This window comes from Symphalangus syndactylus, chromosome 11, assembly GCF_028878055.3.
Source record: "Symphalangus syndactylus isolate Jambi chromosome 11, NHGRI_mSymSyn1-v2.1_pri, whole genome shotgun sequence".
In the NCBI taxonomy this organism is placed as follows: domain Eukaryota; kingdom Metazoa; phylum Chordata; class Mammalia; order Primates; family Hylobatidae; genus Symphalangus; species Symphalangus syndactylus.
In genome coordinates this window covers 102654153-102678712 of record NC_072433.2, presented here as the reverse complement: position 1 = coordinate 102678712, position 24560 = coordinate 102654153, and the positions used below count along the sequence as shown (strand labels likewise).

Below are 24560 nucleotides of genomic sequence, written 5' to 3'. Positions count from 1 at the left end.
CCCCTCCTCCACCCTTCTTTGCGAGCTCCTTCCTTCTGCCTAGAGTTACCCCGCCACATTAACCCCTGACTCGCAGCTGGACCTCCTCGGCCCGCAGCGCCACGTCCCGGGTGGGGCCCGCCGCGGCCAAGCAGCAGCCCGGCCTCGAGCGGCTCCTCGGGGGCGGCGGGGCGGGCGCCAACAGCAGTCAGGCCTGACGAGCGGCGACCTCCAAGGGTGAGGCCACTGCGGGCGCCCGACTCGCGCGTCCCGGCTCTGCAAGCGCGGCGGGGAGCAGGGTGCTGTGGTCGCGGGGACTGGGTTGCGGCCCGCCGCGTACGGGACGGCCCCAGCCTCTCGACGCCCGGGGCAAGACGCCCACCGCCTGGGCGCGCTCGCTGGGCCAGAAAGGAAGACAGAAAAGCCGCGGGCTGACCGTGGTGGCGCTCGCCTGCAGGCAAGTAAAGGGCGCTAAGGCGGGGGCCGTCGCCGGGGGCGCGGGGTGGGTTGGGGGCCAGGCCGTCAGGGGCGCGGGGTGGGCTGGGGGCCAGGCCGCATGCGCTACCTCCCCAGCCCACCCGACCCGACGGCGCGGGTGCTGGCGCTGCTGTCCCCAGGGGGGCGGGCAGGCCTTTCCTTCGCTTGGCTTACTCTGAAGGGAAAATCCACACAGCTGTCTGCCTTTTTGTTTCATTTTGACTAGAAAACCCATTTTCGAAAAGACACCTCAGAACCGTAAGCAAATAGCCCAGAGTCTTAAATGCTCTAAAGGCTCTGCATGAGCCCCTGCCAGGCACACTGAGCCAGTGCTGGAGGTTTCGGCATGGGTTTTCCTACTTGGCTTTTTGTCCAAAGCTAATTTGGATAAAAATAATTTGACTGGCAGCTGTAAGCTAGTTTTCAGTATATTAGGACCTCTCCAGCTTTCCACGGTAGTAAACTTTTTTTTTTTTTTAAAGAAAGTATTTTAAAATATTCTCTTATTTATTATTATTTTTTAATTTATCCTTTTCATTTTGGAAAGCAAGAGTGAGAAAGGCTATATGATCTGGAGGTAAAAATACACCATTATACAGTGTGGAAGTGTCATCCCCTGAACCCACATTGCACGTCTACAAAGGAGAACTTGTCCTTCTCCAAGTGTTTAGTATTCCTTAGATGAGTGTTTTTCAAACAAGCCTGATGGTAAGACGCATTTGGGACTTTTGTTTAAAATGCATCCCCCCACCTCTAAAGGTTTAATTGGGTAAGCTTGATTTCCAGAATCTGTATTTCTATTTTTTTATTGTTTAATTTAATTTAATTTTATGTTCTGGGATACACGTGCAGGACATGCAGGTTTGTTACATACATAAAGGTGTGCCATGGTGGTTTGCTGCACCTATCAGCCCATCAATCCTTACATTTTAATATTTTGAAGCAGTAGATTGGTTATAAATGGAGTTAAGCAACTCCACTTTATATCTCATTCAAATGAGAAAATAGATAAGCAGGTATAGAGTATTGACACCTACATTTGAAGCAAAGTAAATGTGACATGTACGTCTTACTATATGGAACTTGAAGTATAAACCATGTTTACACTGTTGAATCATGAGCACCTATCTATCTGTTGAGTCATTTGTTCCTTATGCTATTCTTAAAATGTATTTATTTAACAAATATCTGCTGTTAAATCTTTTGTCTTTAATCCCCACTAGACCACACATCCCATTCTAGATCCCGCTCCACTACTTTGCTTCTTTTTATAACAAACAAAAATCCTCTTTGAAAGATTTACCTCTAAGGCTCCATTTTCATTTCCCCTGTTTCTTCCTACCCCCTCTCATCTGAGGCTTTTTGTCCCCATTACCCCCTATATGGTCCTGACGTTGCCAATGACTGTCTTGTGAAATCCAGTGTCTGTGCACAGTTCTCATCCTTCCTGACCCCTCAGCAACATTTGATCACTCCCTCCTCCTTAATATTCTTTCTTCTTCACTAATGTTCTTCACTAATATTTTTTCTTCTTCACTTGGCTTCCAGGTCACCATATTCTCCTGCATTTCATTCTGCTTCATTGTGTCTCCAGGCTTCCCCACCACTAAATCTTAGTATGCCACAGAGTTCATTTCTTGGCCATATTTTTCTAGCCATACTTTCTCCCAGGACAATTTGTATCCCAAGCCATATTCCTTGGCTATAAATAATATCTATCAGCTGATGACTTCCAAAATTTTATTTCTAGCTTTGGTTCTCTTCTGAGCTCCAGATGTGTATGTCCAGCTGTTTACTCAGCATCTCCACTTGGAAGTCTGATAGACATGTAAATTTAGTATCGACAGACAGAACTACTGATGCCACACTCACCAAGTTCTCCCTCTGTTTCCCCTCAGCTCCCTCCCTTATCTCAATAAACAGCCTCAGTTATTGCCATTCAAGTAGGCTGGAATTCTAGGAATTTACGCTTGACTTCTCTTTTTAGGTCAGACTCCGCATCCAAGCATCCAACAAATTCTGTTGACTCTACCCAAATCTGCCCACCTCTCCCTCCCTCTCTAAGCTAAGCCACAGTCCTCTCCTACCTACATGATTGAGAAGTCTCTGCCTCTGCCCTTGTTCCTCTATAGTCTTTTCCAAACAGCAGTGATTTTTGTCATACGTACTCAGAACTTTCATTTCCCTTCAAAACCTGGTGGCTTCTCATCAGAATCACAAAAAAAAAAAAAAAAAGGAAAAGAAAAAACAGACTTACAATGGCTTTAAAGCCCTGCGTGATCTAGTCCCTGACTACTTCTCTGAACTCATCTCCTGACTTCCCTCTCGTTCACTCCACTGCAGTAACACTGATTGTGCTGCTGTTGCCTTTGCCTGCAGTTGGTGTCTGCTAGACCCTTGCACACTGTACTCCCTCACTTCTCTGTTAGCTTACTGTCTCAGTGGTTACTGTGCTATTTCAGCAAGATCTCTTTTGCGGCTGGGCCTGTGTGGTAGGTTGCTATTAAATACTGAATGCTACTCTCTAGTATTCCATGAAGCTTATGGCACCTTTAAAACATTGTTGGTTGCTTGAGTTCCCTAATATTAAAAATGCACAACCATTTTTCTTTTGGGCCTAATTTTGATAAGATGGACAGTTTGCCTTTAAATTCTGTGTTTTTATAAAATCTCTTCCTGATTTGGAGATTTGCCCTTTACCATCAGTTTTCATTTTCAGATACACAAAATAGAAGAAAAATATCCAGTTCACTAAAAAGAGTATGTAATAATATTTGGTGGGGGGCAGTTACTTTGTCCCCCTCCCCCCACCAATAGGGGCAGTAGGAAATAGGAAGCAATAATCTAACATTTGGAGACTCTTTGAATGGTACCAGCAACAGGTAGTTTATGGGAAGAAGAAAAATAAAGGCACTTGTTCAGAGAATAATATACAAGTTTCTAAGTTCTTCAGTGACTAAGCCAATATCAGAGTTGTCAAGATTTTATAAGATATTATATAAATTGAACTCTTTTTTTTTTTTTTTTTGAGACAAGGTCTTGCTATGTTGCCCAGGCTGGCCTTAACCTCCTGGGCTCAAGCAGTCTTCCCACGTCAACCTCCCAAATAGCTGGGCCTAGAGGCACTTACCACTGCATCTGGCTCCAGTTCTCTTTTGAGGACTATGTAGAAATGAAAAACAATATTATCACTTTATGAAGAGGTGTAGCAACTAAAAGATTGTTTAATTTATAATCATTATTTTTCATTTTAATCTCAAGGAACTGGTTCTGTTATCAGTAGCATATGTACTATTGCCCCTTCTTTTAAAAGAAGAAAATTCCTTCTCATTTCAGAATTAAGATTTAAGATACTTTAATAAATATTTCCAATATAAGATTAAATTAAATTAATTAATAAGTAGATTTGGAATATCGAACAAAGAGAAGAGTAGGAGGGTTAAGCAGAAGCTAGGAGTGAAGTTATTAATAGTATCAAAACATTTGCCATAAGCTGCTGTCTGTTGGCCAGAACACTCATTAACCTGGAGCTTCCTAGCAACTGAGTGAAGAGTTGGGGTCCACAAGATGAAAAAGCAGTGCCCAGGTGAAGATCAGATAGAAGCATTTTTTAAAATATTTACTTGCTCAAGGACCTGTTTTAGGTACTATGAAGATGAATGTTCTGTCCTTTGGTACTTAAGAAGAGTATTGGAGAAGCCCTATTTGGTTTAGAGTTAGCAAACCCATGCTCTTGGAATATTTGCATGTAAATAAAAAACATGAAATACAGCTAAACCTGGAGATAGGCTAAACTCATTTGGAACGTAGAGATAGAGCATGTAAGGAAGACACTTACCAAAGGCGTTGGAAAAGATATATATAAGAAAGATACTATTTAGGTGGAAATCAACTCAACATAATTGACATAATTGTTGACAATTATTGACCTAATTGATATTTATAAAAATATAAAGCCTAGGAAATGAATTTTTATTTACTAAAAAACTTTTTTCAGACAGTGTGATCATGGTTCAAAAGGTGAACATGTATGTGTATATATATGTACATGTGAAGAACACGTGAGTTATTCACATATATATGAAGGAATACATATATACACATTTGTATATTCTTATGCATATACGATTCACAGAGGATCAATGTTACCTTTTTGGTATTCACTTGGCCCATGAACAACATGGGTTTGTATTATGTGGGTCCCCTTATATGTGGATTTTCTCCAACAAAACATGGATCAAAAATGCAGTATTCCAGGATGCAAAACCCACACATACGGAGGGGTGACTTTTTGTATATGCAGGCTCTGCAGGCTGACTGTAGGACTTGAGTATTCTTGGATTTTGGTATATGCAGGGGTCCTGGAACCCCTGGAATCAGTCTTCCCTGCCCTTAAGTATACCAAGAGACGACAGTACTTCTTTCTAATCTATTTTCTCTGCATTTTGTTTAACAAAACTGAGATCATATTCTGTATACTATTTTATAGTCAGTTCCTTTTCTTTAATTACATTTCATTTTCGTGTCATGAGAAGCGTTTTCTCAGGTCGTTAAAATTATTCATAACATTCATAAACATTTTTAATGGTTTTATAGGATTCAATCATATGAATAATGTGACATAGTTAAAATTTTCATTCCCCAGTTTTTGGATATTTTTATTTTTACCTCCAATGGAATTTTGACTAGCTTATGATACTATGTACAAGATCTCTTATGATAATAAAATACAGTCATATAACTCATACTTCAGATATGCCAGAAAATATCTCCATAGAAAGCTAAGCCAGTTTGAGAAACTGACAAAAAGGTCTATCAACCTAGATAACAGAGGGAGATAGAGGCTCTCTAAAGAAAGTAATATTTATTCAGAAATGGGCATTGCAGTGGGAATGTGTGTGCCATAGTAAATTGTGTGTACTCAGGGAAGTAAAGGCAGACAAAGATTTTCAAAGTACACATGAGGTTTACATAATTGTTTTGAGATAATTATTTTGGGCTTGTGGATAAATAACAAGGGTGGCACCAGTCTGAAATTGGACAGGAAGTTGCTGGGCAGATGTTCTTGCAGAAGTACTTTTTATATAGGACTGTGATGGCATTTGTGCAAGGTTCTGTTTTTTGTTTGTTTGTTTGTTTGACGGAGTCTCGCTGTCTCCCAGGCTGGAGTGCAGTGGCGTGATCTCGGCTCACTGCAAGCTCCGCCTCCCGGGTTCACGGCATTCTCCTGCCTCAGCCTCCCGAGTAGGTGGGACTATAGGCAGCCACCACCACGCCAGGCTAATTTTTTGTATTTTTAGTAGAGACGGGGTTTCACCGTGTTAGCCAGGATGGTCTTGATCTCCTGACCTCGTGATCCACCCGCCTCGGCCTCCCAAAGTGCTGGGATTACAGGCGTGAGCCACTGCGCCCGGCCAAGGTTCTGGTTTTTGGGGAGACTTTTATGATAGTTCTGGTTACTAGGCATTTATGTATAAGAACCTTTCCTTCATGGCCTTCCCTGGCTCTGATTATCCGGTTTTTTAACACTAGTAACTCCATTTTGATTCTGACAACTCTTACAGACCCATAAAGACCCATGTGCAGGGAGCTGGAGGAACAAAGTGGAGAAAAGCATGAGATGAGGTTGGAGCTAAAGGAGCCAGGCTATGCAGGGTATTATTTGTCATATCAAGAAATTTTTATATCAAGCACAGTAGGAAGCCAATGCAGGGTTATAAATGGGAGTAACTCAAATCAGATGTTTTGAAAGATCATCCTGGCTGTTGAGTGGAGAGTGGATTAGACTGACTGAGAGAAGGGGACCAATTAGGAGGCAGTGCAGAAGACCAGGGTAGAGACATTGATCTAGAATGAAAATGTGGTAGAGAGGAAACTTGAAACAATTTGAGGTTATCTGTTAGAGTTAGATACACAGGACTTGGTGATCACTTGGAAGTACAGGAATAGGAGAGTAAGAGGAAGGTGTCAAGGATACCCCAGGTTTTGGGTCATAACAGGACAAATGATAATGCCATTTACCATGATGGAGAGGTCTGGGAAAATGAGGTGCAAGCTACCTTCCAGGTCAGCAAGTAAGACAAATTAAGAGTGCTGTGCAATACATATTATAAGAGATGTGAACCAGATATTATGGATATACAGAGGATGAGTACTTAATTCAACTTGGAGATAAAAGGAAATGCAATCCTTGAGTAGTGTCTTGAATCATAAAAAGGAGCTATTCATTTAGATGGTTGGGCAAGGGTATATTCTAAGATGGAACATGGAGGCAACAACATGACATTTGGGAAAACTGTAAATAGGTGGATATTAGAACTCTAAAGAGTTAACATGGTAGGAGCAAATGTTATGGATAAAAGGGGAGATTGGATCATAGAGGGCCTAGAATGTTATTCTAATAAGATAGAGTTTTTCTTGAAGGCATTAGGGTATTATCAAAGGGATTTTTAAGCAAGAGAAAAACAGGATCAGTTTTCCATTGCAGAAAGATCTATCTAGAAATGATGTAAAGGGAAAGAGACTGGAGGCAATGAAACTAGTTGGATATTATGGGAGTTTGTAATCTTCTAAGGAGGAATAATATAGGTCTTGAACTAAAGCATAGGCAGGGAATGGAGAGAATGGGAAAAGAGACAGATATGTTTAGGAGACAGACTAAACATATCTATTAGCAGGACTTAAAGTTTAGTGGGTGGAGTTGTGGGGAGAGTTTGTTTGAATGGGTGAAAGAATATGAGAATAATTTCTAGGTTTCCATCTTGATAGGTAGAGAGGATATTAATATCATTGACCAAGGCAGAGAAGATTGAGGAGGAAAGATTGATTGACTGATTGATTGATTGATTGATCCATCTGTCTGTCCATCTATCCATTTACCCTATGCTTATTGAGTACCTATTATGGCCCAGGTACTATTCGCTTGACCCAGTAAGCAAACTTTGGTCAACAGAGGGATTGACTGTACCAAGCCCAGTTTGATATCTATCACTCATATTAGTTCTTGTGGCCCAGCCTCCATTGGAGTCATGTCAGAGTAGTGTGCAGAGTCAGGGGTGCTACAAACCTAGAGAAGGGAGTGCTGTTTGGAAACACGTCACAGACTGAATTGAGTCTGTATCCATCATCTCAGATGGGGATGAGCTTGTCTCCTAAAAAAACTCCTAAAGTCATGATACGCCTTTAGCCAGCATTTATTTCAGTTCATCCAATTATGAATCAGTCCTCCTTCCAGGCTGCAAGGGTATTTATGGTGCCTTCTTAATGCCAAAGGATTTTCACCAATTCCTAATTGCCTGCTATTTGTATACTCTTTTTCTGTGGTCATTTCCTGAAAGTACTTTTAGCCAAAACATCTATCATATATTTTTTTCTAACAGGTCTAGCCACTGTCACTTTTATGTTGTCGTTATGCATGAAAACTGTTTGCTAGAAAACAACATTTTGGCAAACAGTATAAACACCTTGTCAAGCTGCCATTCAGACTGAGGAAAACTTAGTAAGTTGAATAATTTTGTATTTCTTGGCTGAGAGCCAATGACAGAACTTAGTCTCCTAAGCTGACTGATCTACTAGCAAAAAATGTATAACTCTGCTATTTGGTATTTAAACACACATACTTACCTACATTTATTTATTTAAAGTTATAAAAAGACATCTAAGACAAACAGTGCTCTCATGAATTGTATTGCATAGGAAAGCACACAACCATATGTGTGTTTGGGTGTATGTGAATATGTATGTATACATACACACAGTTTAAAGCAAGCATATGCAAAGATGCACATATTCAGTGCAATTTTAACACAGAATTGGGATCATACTGTAAGTATTGTAATATATTTTAATTTTATCATTTTTTAAAAAGTAAGTAGATAATGTTACAAAGGTCATTTTAGTCAGAGGAAACACATTTCAGGCATGGATGAAGTTACAGAGCTGGAAAGGCTGGGCATCCTGGCAGAAGAGAAAAGGACCAAGCATGATACTCACATTTTTGAAAATTGTTTTTATATAGTAATAACATAGAACACAAAAGTGCATAGATCAAAGTATATAGTTGAATAAATAAATAAAAAATCAGCCATGTAACCATTTTCTGGTCTACAGTCATTTTTCCCAAAGGTTGTCTTTTCCCCATTACTCTGCAATACCTCTTTTGTTGTACATCAAGTGTCTATATATGTTTAGATCTGTTTCAGAGCTCCTTATCCCATTCCATTAGCAATTTGTCTAACATTTTGCTGTATTACATTGTCTTCATTGTTGTAACTTTATAGTAAGTATTGATGCCCAGTAGAGCAAGTCCTCCCGTCTTATTCTTCCAAGTGTATTGACTATTCTTACTCTTTATATTTCCATAGAAATTCTGCAATTGAACCAGTAAAACCCAACTAAAAAAAGTCTTGTTGAGATTTTGATTGGTATTGCATTGAATCTATATATCAATTTAGAGAGAATTGACATCTTTACTATATTGAATATTTCAAGTAATAAACATGATATATATGTGCATTTATTTAGTATTTTCCTTTTATATCTTATCTCACTAATATTTCTGTGTGGAAATCTTGCCCCTTTTTTGGTTAGATGTATGCCCAACTATTTGATATTTTTTGATCTATTGAAAAATAAGATTTTTTGTAATTTTATCTTTTATCTTTGTTATTGGTATTCAAAAATACAATCGAATTGTTTATGTTGACCTTATTATATCCATTTTCTTGCTAAACTTGCTTATCTTTTAGTAGTTTTGGTAATTTTTAAAATTTTTGAATGATAGAAGACCCTTTTATTTCCAGTTTGCTAAGAGTTTTTATAATGAATGGATGTTGAATTTTATCAAAAGATTTTTATTTTTAATTTTCAATATGATTACTTACATTGATTTTTTTTTTTTTTTTTTGAGATAGAATCTCATTCTGTCGCCCAGGCTGGAGTGCAGTGACAGGATCTTGGCTCACTGCAACCTCTGCCTCCTGGGTTCAAGCAATTCTCTTGCCTCACCCACCTGAGTGGCTGGGATTACAGGCATGCGGCACCACACCTGGCTAATTTTTGTATTTTTAGTAGAGATGGGGTTTTGCCATGTTGGCCAGGCTGGTCTTGAACTACTGGCCTCAAAATGATCTGCCCACCTTGGCATCCCAAAGTGTTGGGATTACAGGCGTGAGCCACCACACCCAGCCACGTCGATCAGTTTTTACCTGTCAGATCAACCTTGCATTCCTAAAATAAACCCAACTTGGTTGTGATGTATTATCCTTTTTCTAAAAAGGATCCATTTTTCTTTTTTTTTTTTTTTACTGAATGATATTTATATGGGGTTATTGTCTTCCCTTTGTGTATGTTTAAAATTTTCGTAATAAGCATATTTATATATACACACATAAAACATATATGTACATATTAAAAAAAGAATCCATTTTTCTAACATTTTGTTTGTGATTTTTGAAGTAATAATCATGAGTTAGATTGAACTATAATTTTCCTTTTTGTAATATTCACATCAGTTCTTGGTGTCATGGTTATGCTGGCCTCATAAACATGAGTTGGGGGAATGTTCCCTCTTTTTTAATCTTCTAGTTTTATTATTTTTTTCTTTACATATTTGGCTACCATTTGAACCTGGATTTTTCTTTTTGGGGAGATTTCCAATTATGAATTTATATCTTTAATAATAATTGAGAGAGAGGATTAGTAAGAATAGCTAGTGGGTGCTGGCCTTAATACCTAGTTGATGGGATGATCTGTGCAGCAAACCATCATGGCACACATTTACCTCTGTAGTAATCCTGCACATCCTGTAAATGTACCTCTGAAGTTAAAAGTTGAAGAAAAAAGATAATTGAATTCAGGTTATTTCTTCTGTGTCTATTTTGAGAAGTTGTCTATTTCTTGGAATGTGTTTATTTCATCTCAGTTTTCACTTTTGTTTACATATGGTTGGTCATAATCTTTTTATTACATTTTACAGTCTGAAAGATCATCACTGAGATCCCATTTTCATTTCTGAGACTGGTTATTTGTGCTTTGTTTCACTGTGTATATGACTCTAGATTAGCAGCTATTTTTCTTTCAGCACATTAAAGCTATCATTGTTTCTCCTGAGAAACATTCTTATTGTTGCATCTTTTAAGGTAATCTATTTTCTCTTGCTGTTTTTAAGACTTTTTTCTGTGCTATTGGCTCTTAGCAGTTTTACTGTGTTGAAGCTAGATGTGGTTTTCTTTTTATTTTTCCTTGAAGTTCATAGGACTTTTAAAAATGTGTGATCTGATGTCTTTCTTCAATATTGCAAAGTCTTCACATTATCTCTTAAATTACTGCTTTGCTTTAATTCTCTCTCTTTTCATCTGGGACTCCAATTTACACATTTGTTATACCTTCTACTTGTATAGTTGTCCTGTATAGCTTTTACCTGCTTTCTTGCATTTTACATTCTTTATTTGTTCCTCTCCTTTATTCTGAAGGATTTTTTTTCAAGCTTATTTTCTAGTTCATGAGTTCCTTCTTCTGCTGATCTAATCTAATGATAAATCCACCCATTCAATGCTTAATTTCAACTATTATATTTTTCAATTTTAGATTTTTTTCTTACCTGTCATGACTTTTTTTAAAGTTTGCAGTTATCTGACAAAATTCTCAATCTTTCCTCCTCTTGTGCAATCATAGTTATTAATAAAAGTTTGAAATCCACATAGATTTATTTCTATTGTCATCTGCGTTTGCTGGCTTTCTTGTCTTCTTCCAGAGAGGATTTAATTTTTGCTTGTGCCAGGTTCCTGGCAGCAGTAACAATCTGTGATCACTTTAATCTGATTTCAGCGATGGGGGTTATTAAAAAGAATGCTTCCATTCCTGGGAGGATCGGTCTGTTTTTAGATCACTCTTACACCGAGGTGTAGCCTGCAGGGTCTCAACCCAAAGCACATGAGTGGAATCACACTTTTGTCTCATTAACCATGAGGGGCAGTCAAAAAGCACAGCACTAGCTTTCCTCTTCTGAAACTGAAAAATACTCTAGGGGGAGAGTTGTCTCTAGATTTCTGTCTTCTGGATTTGGGTTCTGTAATTAATTCTTCACTATGTCATTAGTTCTCTGATGCTTCAAGCCTATTTTTTTTTCTATTTTGTCTAGCTTTTCTAGTTATCCTCAGCAGTAGCATTGATCCAAGTTACGTATTCCACCAGTACTAGATGTGGAAGCTGCAAATAGCCACATTTTGATATTTGAGAAATAGGCCAAGAAAGAGCATTTAGTAAAGGAGACTAAGAAGGAGGAGATGAGAGAGACAGAGACGTGATGATATAGTTAAATGGATCTTGGGAAATGCCTTTAGTGACTTTAAAGCCACAATAGAGAGTTAAATAACTTTTCATAGAAGTTATTTCCTCTGTCCTTTGTAGCCTATATCTTTGGAAGAGAAAGAAAGATAAGATGATAGTTCTAAAGGGAAAGATATTAAATAAGTATGACATGCAAGTAAAAGCAGGAGAGCAAAAGTACAAACAGAAGAACCTGAAAAATCTTAAAGAAAACTGATTGTCAGCAGCTCAGACATCTGTATACATCTGTAGCTAATAGATAAGATATGGATGGGTAATAAAGAAAGTGAACTTGAGTTTTTAATACAATGTATCCCCTGAAAGGATTTCCTTTCAATTTAGAAAAGGTACATTAATATTACTTTCTGTCAATAAGACAACCAACTTGTACAGAAATTTCTGAATGCAGGTATGGGAAGCACTATGGAAAGGTTTCATACTTCATTTCTTGATAGATAATGGTCCTTTTGTCTACTTTGTAATCTTTTCTGTTTTCCATATTATGTGTAATGCATATGTCATATTTATATTCACGTAACTTTTTTGAGACAGTGCCTTGCTCTGTTGCCTAGACTAGAGTGCAGTGGTGCAATCATGGCTCACTGAAGCCCCAAACTCCTGCACTCAAGTGATCCTCATGCTTTTTAAATTTATTCATTAAATGTTTTTTGAGGTCATGGGGTCTTGCTTTGTTGCCCAGGCTGGTCTCAAACTCCTGGCCATAATTGATCCTCCCACCTCGGCTTCTCAAAGTACTGGGATTACAGGCATGGAGAACTGTGCCAGACCCTATATTCACATAATTTTTTTAAAAATGTAGTATAAGTGATCATTTTTAAAATCTAACAAAATATATTTGGTTTGGTTACTTTCTATTCTGGTTGAGTCAATGAGTTATATAATAGGGATGATCAAAAGCTATCTGTTTGGCTATCTCTCTAAAGCTACAGAATTCTGTCATATCTTTGGAGCTGATTAATTTATTCATTCACAAAGCATTTCTTGAATGCTAACTATATGCTAGGCTCTGGGGATATAGTGATGAATAAGACAAGTTGATCGTTGTTCTGATCGAGATTGCAGTCTAGACAGAAAGATGAGAAACTAAGCAGATAACTATATTCATAAATAATTAATTGTGATTAGTGCCATGAAGGAAAGATTCAGAGTGCTATGCTTTGATAGATCCCATAACTCTAACCTTTCTAATGCAAGTTCTAATAGCTAAGAATGAAAAGTATAGGTACTGGCTTACTCTAACTGTAAAAAAATGCCAATAGGTAATATTTGATATTTGATCATCCTTTTATTTAGGCTGGGCCTTTGCCATCCTTATTGATTCTCTGCAGTCCCCCAAATGCAAAAAAACAAATGACAGCTGATTCTCAAGAATGTTATTTCAATCTAAGATCAAGATGAATTCAAATTCTACTCGTTCTGTTCCTGAAAATACTTATTACCCTAGTTGGGATTTTTTTAATATTTCCAGTGTCTAAGAAGTCTAAGAATAGTCTACGTGTTTCTCATCTGGCTGGCATGAATCTGTTCTACTGTGTCCTGACAGCTCGACAGAGCTTGGCACACTCCCATGCTGTAGTTGAGGGATCAGCAAACTTTTTCTGTGAAGGGCCAAGGAGTAAATATTGTAGGCTTTATGGGCTATATGGTTTCTGTTGCAATACTCAACTCTGCCTTTGTAGTATGAAATAAGCCACAGACAAATACATCAATGGAGGGACATGTCTGCCTTCCAATAAAAATGTATTTACAGAAGCAGGTGATAGAGTGTGTTTTGGATGTTGTATCAATCACAGTTTGGTTGTGGACAACAGAATCTACTCTAGTTAGTTTAAGTAGAAAGGTATGTTTTATGAGATATTACAAGATGGACGGTATCATTGGGAAAGTTGAAGAACTGCACTCTAGGTTGGGTTTCTAGAAACATGTCTCAAAGCCACATAACAGACTTGTCTACTGGCCTGGGGCTTTTGGCACACTCAGAAGCCTCCTGCCAAATCAGGAAGCAGCCAGCTCCTTAATTACGCCAACTCTACCAGAATCTTAGCCAGCAAAACAGGTGCTTCATGTTCTACCTCCTTGCATATTTAACTCAGACGTGTAAGTGCATCTGATGCTGAACTTAAATTACATTTAAGAAACCTAGCATCAAGGGAGTCTGGGAGGTAAAAGTTTTTAGTACTTGTGGTACAGAAAGTACAGGAAGATACAGTAAAGAGACAGGAATAAGTTTTGGATAAACATTTCTTTAGTAGATACTGCAGCAGATCTACAGAACACCCCTTTGGCTAATTAACATCATGGACACTCTTCTTTTCAAACCTAAACTTCTAGACAACAGCAATAGCTATAATGGCATGCTATCTCCCAATATAATGCAACTCTCCTTCATATAAACAGAAGTGGACTCACCTTCTTTCTAAAAGGTACAGCCTGAAGTCCCATAGGTCAGTGTATCTTCTGTAATATTCATCACAGACATTATCCTGTGACCCAGCACACTCAAGAGTTAAGTGGCCTATTCTTTTTCAGAAAAGGAGTGGTGGTGGAGAGACAGAGCTTACCAAGTGACCAAGAGCAGAAGACCTTAATTCTAAGAAACTTCCACCATATATTTCACCCTCTTTACTAGCAAATTCCCTTCAGTTCGTAAGCATTCCAAGTATCTCTTCTCTTAATGAAAACCTGTCCTGACCCTGCATTTAGTTGTGAGTATTGGCCTCTCCTTTCCCTCTCAGCCAACCTTTTCCTCTGAATGTCAAGATGCTAAATGCAGTGGATGCTGACTCCTGGCAGCCATGGGTGCTGACTACTGCTGAAGCCCTCTCCTCCCTTGGCTTTCAGATGCCATTCTGTGTCTGATTTTCATGCTGCTCCTGGGCCACTCCTGTTCCGTTATGGGCCCCTCACCCTGCATATGCTCTTCAGTCATTTGTTCTGTCTTTAGCTCTCTCTCCTCTCTTTTCACTACCTATTCTCAGTTACTCACATGATTTAAGCAAGCAAATAACTTGTATCCCCAATCTAAGATGCTCTTTTATGCCCCAGACCTACATGTCCAAGTGCCTACTGGACCACTCTTGGAAGCCATGGGCACCGAAGCTCCATAGGTCCCAGACTGGATTTCTTGGTCACCCCCAACCCACTTCATGGGGTGATTATATTGCTTTTCTCAGTGAGTGGCACCACCACCCACCAAGTTACATAAGGCATAAGCTTGGGAGGCATCCCTGACTCTTCCCTCTCTGCCATCCCCATTACCTCCTACATATCTTTGTCTCCACTATCACTTCATCTGTTTGGGGCTCTGCTTTCTCACCGACACTATTGTAGCAGCCTCTTAGCTAATTGTTCTCCCAGTCTAGCATCTTCCAGTCCTGTAGCCTAGTTTCTTTACAAACCTAAACTTCCAGACAACAGCAATAGCTATAATGGTATGCCATCTTCCAATAGAATACAACTCTCCTTCATATAAACAAAAGTGCACTCACCTTCTCTCTAAAAGGTACAACTCAAAGTCCCATAGGTCACCATATCATCTGTAATATTCATCATCAACAATTTTAGGACTATTTTAATCTGCATCAAGTCAAATCAGATCACTCACATTTAACACCTACCAGGGGCTATCTGTCTGCCAGCATGATGAAAGCCAAAGTCCTCAGCAAAATACCTTAGGTTCCTTATAAGGAACCTCTTTTAATCTACTTTACCTTTCCCCTGCTCTTGCTTCTTTCCCTTCCTCTTCTGCCTCCTCCTTCATGGACTTGAGCCATAAATGTCCGGTGCAAAATGATTCTAACATACAGTCTTTGCCTTCTGGTACCTCAGTGTTTTTTCAAGTGCTGCTTCCACTGCCTAGAAAATGTCCACCTGTCTTTGTCTTGCAAGTGTGAAGCGTCCCCTGCTGCAGATGGCCCTCCTGAGTGCTTTCATGGCACCTGATATTCTGAATAAAGCACCTGTGCAGTGAGTCCTAATTGTCTTGTTTAATTATCCTGGCTTCACATCTCTAAAACCTAGCATGTTTTGCTGCAGAGTGAGTTTCCAACAAAATATTTATTAATAACAAACATTTATTAACAATTTATTATTAATTGAACACAGGAATCTTGATTTTACATGTATTTGCCACAAGATGGTGCTGTTCAGATATGAATGAAAAAGGCTCTCCAAGGCTGAAGGATTCAGTCCTAGGTGAAATTACTTTAAATATGTTAAAATTTTAATATTGCTACATTCATCAGTCACCCTACTTGACCAGTCATAAGCATTTGAAGTCGGTTAAGCACTGTCTTTCTCTTGAATTGTTTTCTTTCCTTAGCAGCTGGGGTACCACTCTCTTCTGGTTTTCCATCAACCCATCAACCTTCCTGACTAGTCCTTTTCTGCCTTCTTTGCTAGTTCTTTCTGTTCTGTTTTTTTTTCCCAGCACTCTACCTTTATTAATGGTTTCATTAATGGTTTATGAATTGCATGTTGTCGTAGCAGTAAGGGGTAGAAGTGACTAACGAATTGCCATAAATCTAGCCTAAAGACAGATCATCAACTATCCAAAAATCATTTGTAACATAACACAAATAAAAAATCACTGTAGGAATAGTTAATCTTAATGACAATGACAACAATAACTCCACCTTCATAATGTTGGAGTGCCATAGGGCTCAGCCTTTCTTTTTCTGTCTATACTCACCTCCTTAAAATCCTGTATAGTCTTTAATGATCTCATATTGTCTTTTTCAAATACAATCTATACAAAGATAAAGGCCAAATATGCATCTCCCCGCTGGACCTTTCTCCTACACTCCAGAGTCTATATTCAATGCCTAGTCAACGTCATCAGCAAATCTTCTCAGTTCTACTTTCAAAATATGCCCCAAATTTAGCCACTTCTCACCACTTTTACTACTACCATCCTGGTTCAAGTCATCATCATTTTACTATTGGGTTTCTGCAACAGACTCCTAACTAGTGTTCCTGCTTCCCCTCTTCCCTTCCTGCCTTCTATTCTCAATGCAGCAACCAAAGTGATCCTGTGAAAACTAGTCAGATCATGTCACTCCTCTGCTCAAAATCCTCCCCTGGCTTCTCCTCTCGTTTATCTCCTTCTAGGCTACCCCTTGGCTCCCTCCAGGCCCACGGCACCCCTTTGCGGTTTCTATTTTTTCCTTATAGTGTTTGGATCCTTGATTTGTTTACAGCCTCCCTTTTTATCTAATTCTGTTAATTTATCTCATCTTTGCTATTTTTGTTTCATTGATTACATATTCTTTTTAGTACCTCCTAGAGCAAGGTTACTCAAAGTGCTTGTCCATGATAATCTAAGAAGCATGCACCAGAATGTAAACCATGCTGCTTCCTGCTTTGAGAGTGTCTTGCTAGGAAAAAAATGTCAGTTGGACTAAACAGCATACTTACTGATGTAGTTGATTTACATGCTGGCACAATCTGCTTATCTCCTCATTGACTAGTAAAGAGTTCAGAGACTGGCATCTTGTTCATGGACTATGCTTTGAGTAGCACCATCCTAAAATATAAACATTTGTTGTATAAATGTGTTAGCTTCTTTGTTATGTATTTAATAGCAATAATAGCTGCTAACGTTTATTGAGTACTTACTATGTGCCCAGCACCATCCTAAGTCATTTTGATCTTCATAAAACCCCTAAGGATAGGGACTATAATTATTTTACAGATGATGAAATCAAAGCACAAATATATTGATTAAGTTGTACAAAATCACAGTTATTTTATAGCAGGAAGGGGATTTACACTCAGGCAGTCTGATTCCAGAGTGCATAGTCTTCATGAAATGGAATTTTAAATCTGTTTTTGTACCCTATGATTCTTCTTTGTATTCTTTTATATTTCCTGTAATATTTTACATATTCACCATAGCATATTTGCCATGTTGTTTTTTTCATTCCTCTTCTGTTTAATACAGAGAATTCTACTGTGGTCCTCTTCTGCATAGATATGAAGTGGATAAATTCTGGACTCTCCTTCCTTCTTATCTCAGACCTATTGATCTTCCCTTCAGAACTTTAGTTTAAGGGCACCATTTGGATTGATTATGTTTCTTCACATTTCTGTTGCCTGAGGGGATGGATATTATTCACTCTGTTGGGCTTTGGTCAACAGTAATTGGTAGTTTTTCTCTTATGTCTTTTCTGGGGCAAGGGATAGAGTTGAGGTGTCATTCTATCAAGTTATAAGTTTTTTTTAAAAAGGCTCAGCCCTGCGGAGAACAATTTGACCAAATGAATCACTGTTACAAATGGAAATCCCATTGGGGGAATTGTTCTATAGATAAACTTACACACATACGAAATGCTTTTTATACAGAATTATCCATTGCAGCATAGTTTGTCCTAATAGTAGACTGGAAACAACTCACATATCCAAGAAGAGGGAATGATTATGGGATAGCCACATGCTGCATGATTATATAGTCGTAAATAAGAGGAGGTTCTCTATGCGCTGTTATGGAAAGTTCTGAAGATATAAAGGGAAAAAGCAATGTATACTAATATTTATCCACTGCTGTTTGGGATTTATATGTCATGTATACATATGAATAATGATACTTTTTTTGAAAAGGAAAGAATAACAAGAATATTCTTTCAAAATATTCTTATTTTGAATTTTGGGACATTTTTGAAAAAAGGAAAGAAAAATAAGAATATACATTCATAGAGAAACAGTGGAAAGATGCAGGAGAAACTGATAAAAGTGGTCACCAGCAGGAGACCATGGGAATAAGTAACAGGATGGATGGAGACACACCACCTTTTTTTTTAAAAAGTAAATGAAAATGTATATACATACACATTTTAATTTTTATGAACAGTGGTCTCACATGCATCTCCCAAGTGGCACCCACACTCTCCTTCCATTTCGCTGAAGCAAGGAAGTGAAACCTAAATTTTTTAAGCCTGGTGTTCATTGTTCTGATGGAGGAGGAGGACTTTAAAGGAGGCTTTCCAGGATTCCTTTGGCCAACCTTCCCCAGATTTCCTTCAGCACGCCATGCCTTTCCTTTTTTCCAATAGAGCCCTTTTTATTGATGGAATTAATTGGCCCACAGTGAAGCACAGTCCTGTCCTCTCACTTCCTCCCAACCCTGGGAACCACAGTGCAGTAATGAATCCTGACCATCTCTCCATGTCTGAGTCACAGTGGTAGTGGGAACAGCACAACTCTCCACAGCTTGTTCCCTTGGCAGTCTCCTTACTCCCTCCCTCCAGATTAGAAGGTTATAGTAAAGTTTTATAGACATTGCCACTAGCTTTTTTCTCTCAGTCTGATTAGGTGGGTGACACTGCTTGGAAGTTGGAACACATCATAGATTTCTGAAGTCTTTTGCTCTTTTTTGCTAACTGGTATTTAAGAAAAATACGTCGAAGTTGTAATTCTTTGTTTTTATTTTAAAAGATTTTGTGATCTGCCTTGACACACTATCTTACTGTAGAAGTTTTTCATGTTCTTTATAAATAGCTGTTATATTCCTTCAAAGCACTTGTCTGTACCAGCTAGTGACTAAGATAATGGTGTTGAATTCAGTGATAAGTGTAGATCATTTTAATTGACAGAAAATAGATGCCTCTGGATGGTTTAACAATTGTTTTCTCATTCAGGGGAAACTTCTTTCTGCAACTTTGCATAGCAAAACCCTTATTTTATAATGCAGTAACAAAAGTCAGCAGTGAATCCTAATCAATGAAGAGAGTCCAAATTAATTTGGTTTTATTATTTTGGATGGATATATGTCACATTTTAGAGTTATTATGCCTTAGAATAGCTCTTGGTAACTAGCACAATGTACCATGGAGCGAGAACCTAAAGCACAGAGTGAATGATAGGGAGTGGTCAGCAGTTTCCTCACTAGTCAGAGGCAGCTGCAAACATTTTTACTCACATACATTGAATGAAAGTCTCTATCTTTTTTTCCTTGGTTTTTGTTCCCATGACAGTTTTCACAACTTTTGTTGAACAGTTTCTTCTAAACCTGAATTATTTAGGCATATGTAGCCATGTTACTTATGTTGTTACGAATGTCATAATTTCTTCTTGAGGTCTGGCCTTTGCGCATAAAGAATAAGTAAAAATGCTCTGGAGTATAGCCTGTGGCTCACATTTGAAAATATGAAATCTGTATTTATATATTCTAAATGTTCTGTCTTTTAGTAAAAGAATTCCCCCTTGAAACTGCCTGTTTGGGGGATTTTATTAGGAATATTGCCAACATTTTCTGCAGAGTTATTTAAATTAGATTCACATGGTATACTTTTCTTTCACAGTTGATCTAGTTCTTCCACTTTGAATTTAGAATTTTTTTAAATAAAAGAATGAGTCTAGGCCAGACACGGTAGCTCATACCTGTAATCCCAGAGCTTTGAGAGGCTGAGGCAGGAGGATTGCTTGAGCCCAGGAGTTCGAGACCAGCCTGGGCAACATATGAAACCCCATCTCTACCAAAAAAACAAACAAACAAACAAACAAAAAATTAGCCAGGTGTGGTGGCATATACCTGTAGTCCCAGCTACTCCAGAAGCTGAGGTGGGAGTATGGCTTGAGCCTGAGAGGCAGAGGTTGCAATGAGTTGAGATCACACCACTGCACTCCATCCTGGGCAACAGAGACAGACCTTATCTCAAGAAATAAATAAATAAATGAATAAAAAAATAACAAAAACAAAAATGAGTCTAGACTATAATCATTCTTTGTTGATTTCACTGGAGAAAGTCTCAAGTCTTTGTTTCTAGAGTTCATTTCCAAACTGAGATGTTAATTTTTCCCTAGGTGAATAAATATATTTTCTTCAGTAGTTACAGGATTCATTGAAAAAGATATTTCTTACTTTTCACACACTCTTATTATAATTTATTCTCCATTAGATTCAACATCACCACAATGCCTGACTCCAGACAAACAAAAAAAGCTCTGAACCAGTGAATCCTGGACATCATTTCACTTGACATTTCAGATCTTCTGTTTATGCTGTCGGTAGAGATGCTGCCAGTCATCGTTAGGATATTTGTGTTCTATTTTGTTTGTGCTTGACACAGAAATATATTTATGCTTAACATTTGAATATTCAGTTTCTTTATATTTTCCTGTTTCTAGTCTACATGGTAGTTTGATAATGGAGAAATTAGATTTAAACTGCATAAAAAGATAAAGTGGTATGGTACCTATCACGAAAATACCAATGTAGTTTATTTCAGTATGGAGGTTTGTAGTGCTAATATAACACCATTTACATTTTCCGAATGTCTCCTATTGTATTAAACTGGACCCTTTATTTAATGTTCCCTTTGCTGCCTGTGATAGCCCTTGTGAAGCTCACAAAAGATTAGTAGTTTAGCTTCCCAATTATCTGTTTGTCATTTATGTATTTGGATCTATTATAATCTTTTTGAGCTTTTCAGGTTGAATGAAAGTTTCCATTTTTAATGTTTTGATTAAATTTATAATATTCTTCTATTTTGTTACTTCTTTTAGATTGAAAAGAAATGCTGAGAAATACATAAAGTTTTCCTCTTCTGCCTTGGATATTTATAATGGGTATCGGGAAGTCTAAAATAAATTCCTGCCCTCTTTCTCTCTCTTGGGGTAAAAGGCACAGTGTGGATACAAGTCCAGGATATCATGAGTCAGATTCCAAGAAGTCTGAAGATCTATCCTTGTATAATGTTGCTGAGCACAGCAATACAACAGAGGGGCCAACAGGAAAGCAGGAGGGAGCTCAGGGCGTGGAAGAGATGCTTGAAGAAGAAGCTGAAGAAGAGGTGTTCCTCAAATTTGTGATATTGCATGCAGAAGATGACACAGATGAAGCCCTCAGAGTCCAGAATCTGCTGCAAGATGACTTTGGTATCAAACCCGGAATAATCTTTGCTGAGATGCCATGTGGCAGACAGCATTTACAGAATTTAGATGATGCTGTAAATGGGTCTGCATGGACAATCTTATTACTGACTGAAAACTTTTTAAGAGATACCTGGTGTAATTTCCAGTTCTATACGTCCCTAATGAACTCTGTTAACAGGCAGCATAAATACAACTCTGTTATACCCATGCGGCCCCTGAACAATCCCCTTCCCCGAGAAAGGACTCCCTTTGTCCTCCAAACCATCAATGCCTTAGAGGAAGAAAGTCGTGGCTTTCCTACACAAGTAGAAAGAATTTTTCAGGAGTCTGTGTATAAGACACAACAAACTATATGGAAAGAGACAAGAAATATGGTACAAAGACAATTTATTGCCTGAGATGAAACATGTAATATGTGGCTGGCTCCTGTTTTGTAAACCAAATGATTAATCTTCACTTGAGAAAGCAGTTTCTAGGAAATGTTTAAATAAAAGAGAGTCTTCGCCTTAAAGAAACCTGTGGAGCACAAGAAAGATAAATTTCTGCAGGACAATCTATAAAATTGTGGTAGTTTTTGATGTTTCAGTAAACTTGACATTGTCAGAGTTTCAAGGACTTTTCTTTCACAATTTTCCTAGTTCATGGATATGAAAAAGGAATTCTCAATCCATATCCTCGTATTGAACCTTGAACAAAAACTTGTATGACAGACATTTTTAAAAGTGTGACAACGCTTTTATTCTCTGAATTTTGATCTCAAAGGACACAGAAAAAAATGGCCCCAGGAGATCTCATCACACTTCCTCCTGAGGCACCTCTCATGGATGTTGCAATAAGCATTTGGGTACTATCACCCAGAAATATGAATTGCCAGAATAGAACATTTAGCATGTTGAGTGTTGATGCATATAAAATCAGAAATAGATGTGAGAATGGTGGAACTTTTTAAAAGAACCCAGTCAAATATATTTTCTGCTGAAATCTGCATATTCGGAGGCATTTCCCACCACCAAGTCACAGCCCATTTGATAGTGTGGTAGTTAGGGACTTCGTGGAGTGGTGTTCAGACGTCCCCCGGGGCTTAAAGCTCTTCATATTAGTCATCATCTGTAACTACGGCTTTATTTGCAGAGCTTCTAAAAGGCGTATAACTGTGTGAGTGGCCACATACTCACTTTTTAAATCAAAAACCTCTTATGGAAGCTTTAAAAGTTTCCCTCACACAAAATTCTCTTCTCAGGAAGTATTTCTCATTTAGGTCTTCAAAGTAGCCTGACTGTGTGCATGTGTGCATGTAATAGGTTATTTGTAAAGACTTTGGATAGAAGGAGATGTATTTTATTACCTCCTGTTCTAGAGCCCCATGCTCCTAACAAGCCAGAGAGGCCCCAAACAGGCTTGTTTCTTTCTTCCACAGCCCTTCTGCCCATCTGAGATTGAGGGAGCATCGTCCACTTGAGATCAGGGATGGGGTGGAGAATGGGTCATGTCATGTAATGAGAAAAGCCCTCTGCAGGATCATGAGATCTGGTTCTATTCCAATTTCTGCCACTGAGGATGAATGTAACTGTGGGCAAACTATTTACCCTCCTTTATCTGTGCAATGAAAGGGTTGAATTGATGGATCTCTAAAGGCCTTTGTCCTCTATGAGGATGTGACAAACTAGGGACCACAAAAGGGAACATGCAAAAAAGTTTGGATTAATAAAGTGATATATAATAGTTGCAGAAGGCTTTATATACGCTTATAATGAAAAGATATATTTTGTATATTGACAGCGTAATTTATTTTTAATGCTGTCATTACGCTTAAAGTCACAGGAAAAAAATATACATGCTTACTCAGGCTTTCTTAAAAATAAATTTTTATAGAGATCCTTGAGTAAAGACATTTTGCTTAATTTCTTTCTTCTTATCCCCACTTGTATATCCCCTACCAGTCCTGGGATCTGCACACATCTTTTTGCAGTTACCTCTTCGTAGCCATGAACCAAAACGTTCTATGAGGAGCATGCAAGTAAGTCAAGCCTCCTATTCTATTAGTACTTATTAGAGGAGGAGATGGTTTTCATTGCATAGTGACATTTTCTTAGCTGTAACATTCTGATAGTAGCTTACTACTCACTTCTCTTTTTCAGTTTTCATAATAAGTATTCTTTTTTTGCCATAATGCTTCCTGTAAAGCCAATTTTATATACGAATAAAACTTGAACTGCCCACTCTTCATGCCTGCCAAACTTGGGGCAATTGATGCTCAACAGTATTTTTAAAATAAATCTTTTTATTCTTTACTTTTGACTAAACTTGTTTATTTTCAAATCCAATGAAGATTGTGGAAGAGTGTTTTGAAATGAAGCATCAATTTGTACTTCATAGAGCACCAGACACAATGTCTCACCCAATTTGGAGTTCCATATTTTTTTTATGATGAAGAAAAATGTTAAGTGCTGAATTATTATATATGTTGAAATTATCAATTGTAACAAAATAGCTAAACTGAGGATGAAAACAGGTAAAGGTGTGGGCTTCGTTATGTGTCTGTGTGTTGTGTACATATGTGGGTGTACACACACACATTTCTAGGTACATACACATATCAGGAAATATGGGAAATTTTGTACTATGCTGGGGAGCTTTCATTTTGAGTACTCTGTGGGCCTTATTGCCCACCCTGGAGCTTTACAGGGGAGAACCCTAGTTGAACCTCATGTATCAGTTAGGAAAACCCCACACCACATGGCCTAAACCGTAAGAAAAAAATATCTGACTTAACAAGAGGTCTGCCAAGGTACAGGGGCTGAAATATGTCATTAAAATCCCAGTCATATACTGAAATATTATTCAGTTCTAAAAAGGAATGAAATTCTGATACATACTATAACATG

The 24560-nt window shown here is 38.2% G+C and overlaps 2 protein-coding genes across 2 annotated transcripts in view; both read left to right on the top strand.

Moving 5' to 3' along the window:
- TMED7 (transmembrane p24 trafficking protein 7) overlaps window positions 1-23966 on the top strand; it is a 44795-nt gene extending 20829 nt beyond the window's left edge. The window contains exon 4 of the mRNA XM_055298636.2: window positions 21307-23966. Coding sequence (XP_055154611.1) covers window position 21307 — 1 coding nt within the window. The 3' untranslated portion in view covers window positions 21308-23966. The remainder of the gene's footprint in view (window positions 1-21306) is intronic.
- On the top strand, window positions 21366-23966 carry TICAM2 (TIR domain containing adaptor molecule 2). Its single transcript, XM_055298633.2, has one exon. The coding sequence runs from the start codon at window positions 21366-21368 to the stop codon at window positions 22071-22073; it is 708 nt and encodes a 235-aa protein (XP_055154608.1). The 3' UTR covers window positions 22074-23966.
- Window positions 23967-24560: the final 594 nt, after the last annotated feature.

Excerpts from the sequence above, each read along its gene's own strand:
- TICAM2 (XM_055298633.2), top strand. The coding sequence starts at position 21,366 with ATGGGTATCGGGAAGTCTAAAATAAATTCCTGCCCTCTTTCTCTCTCT.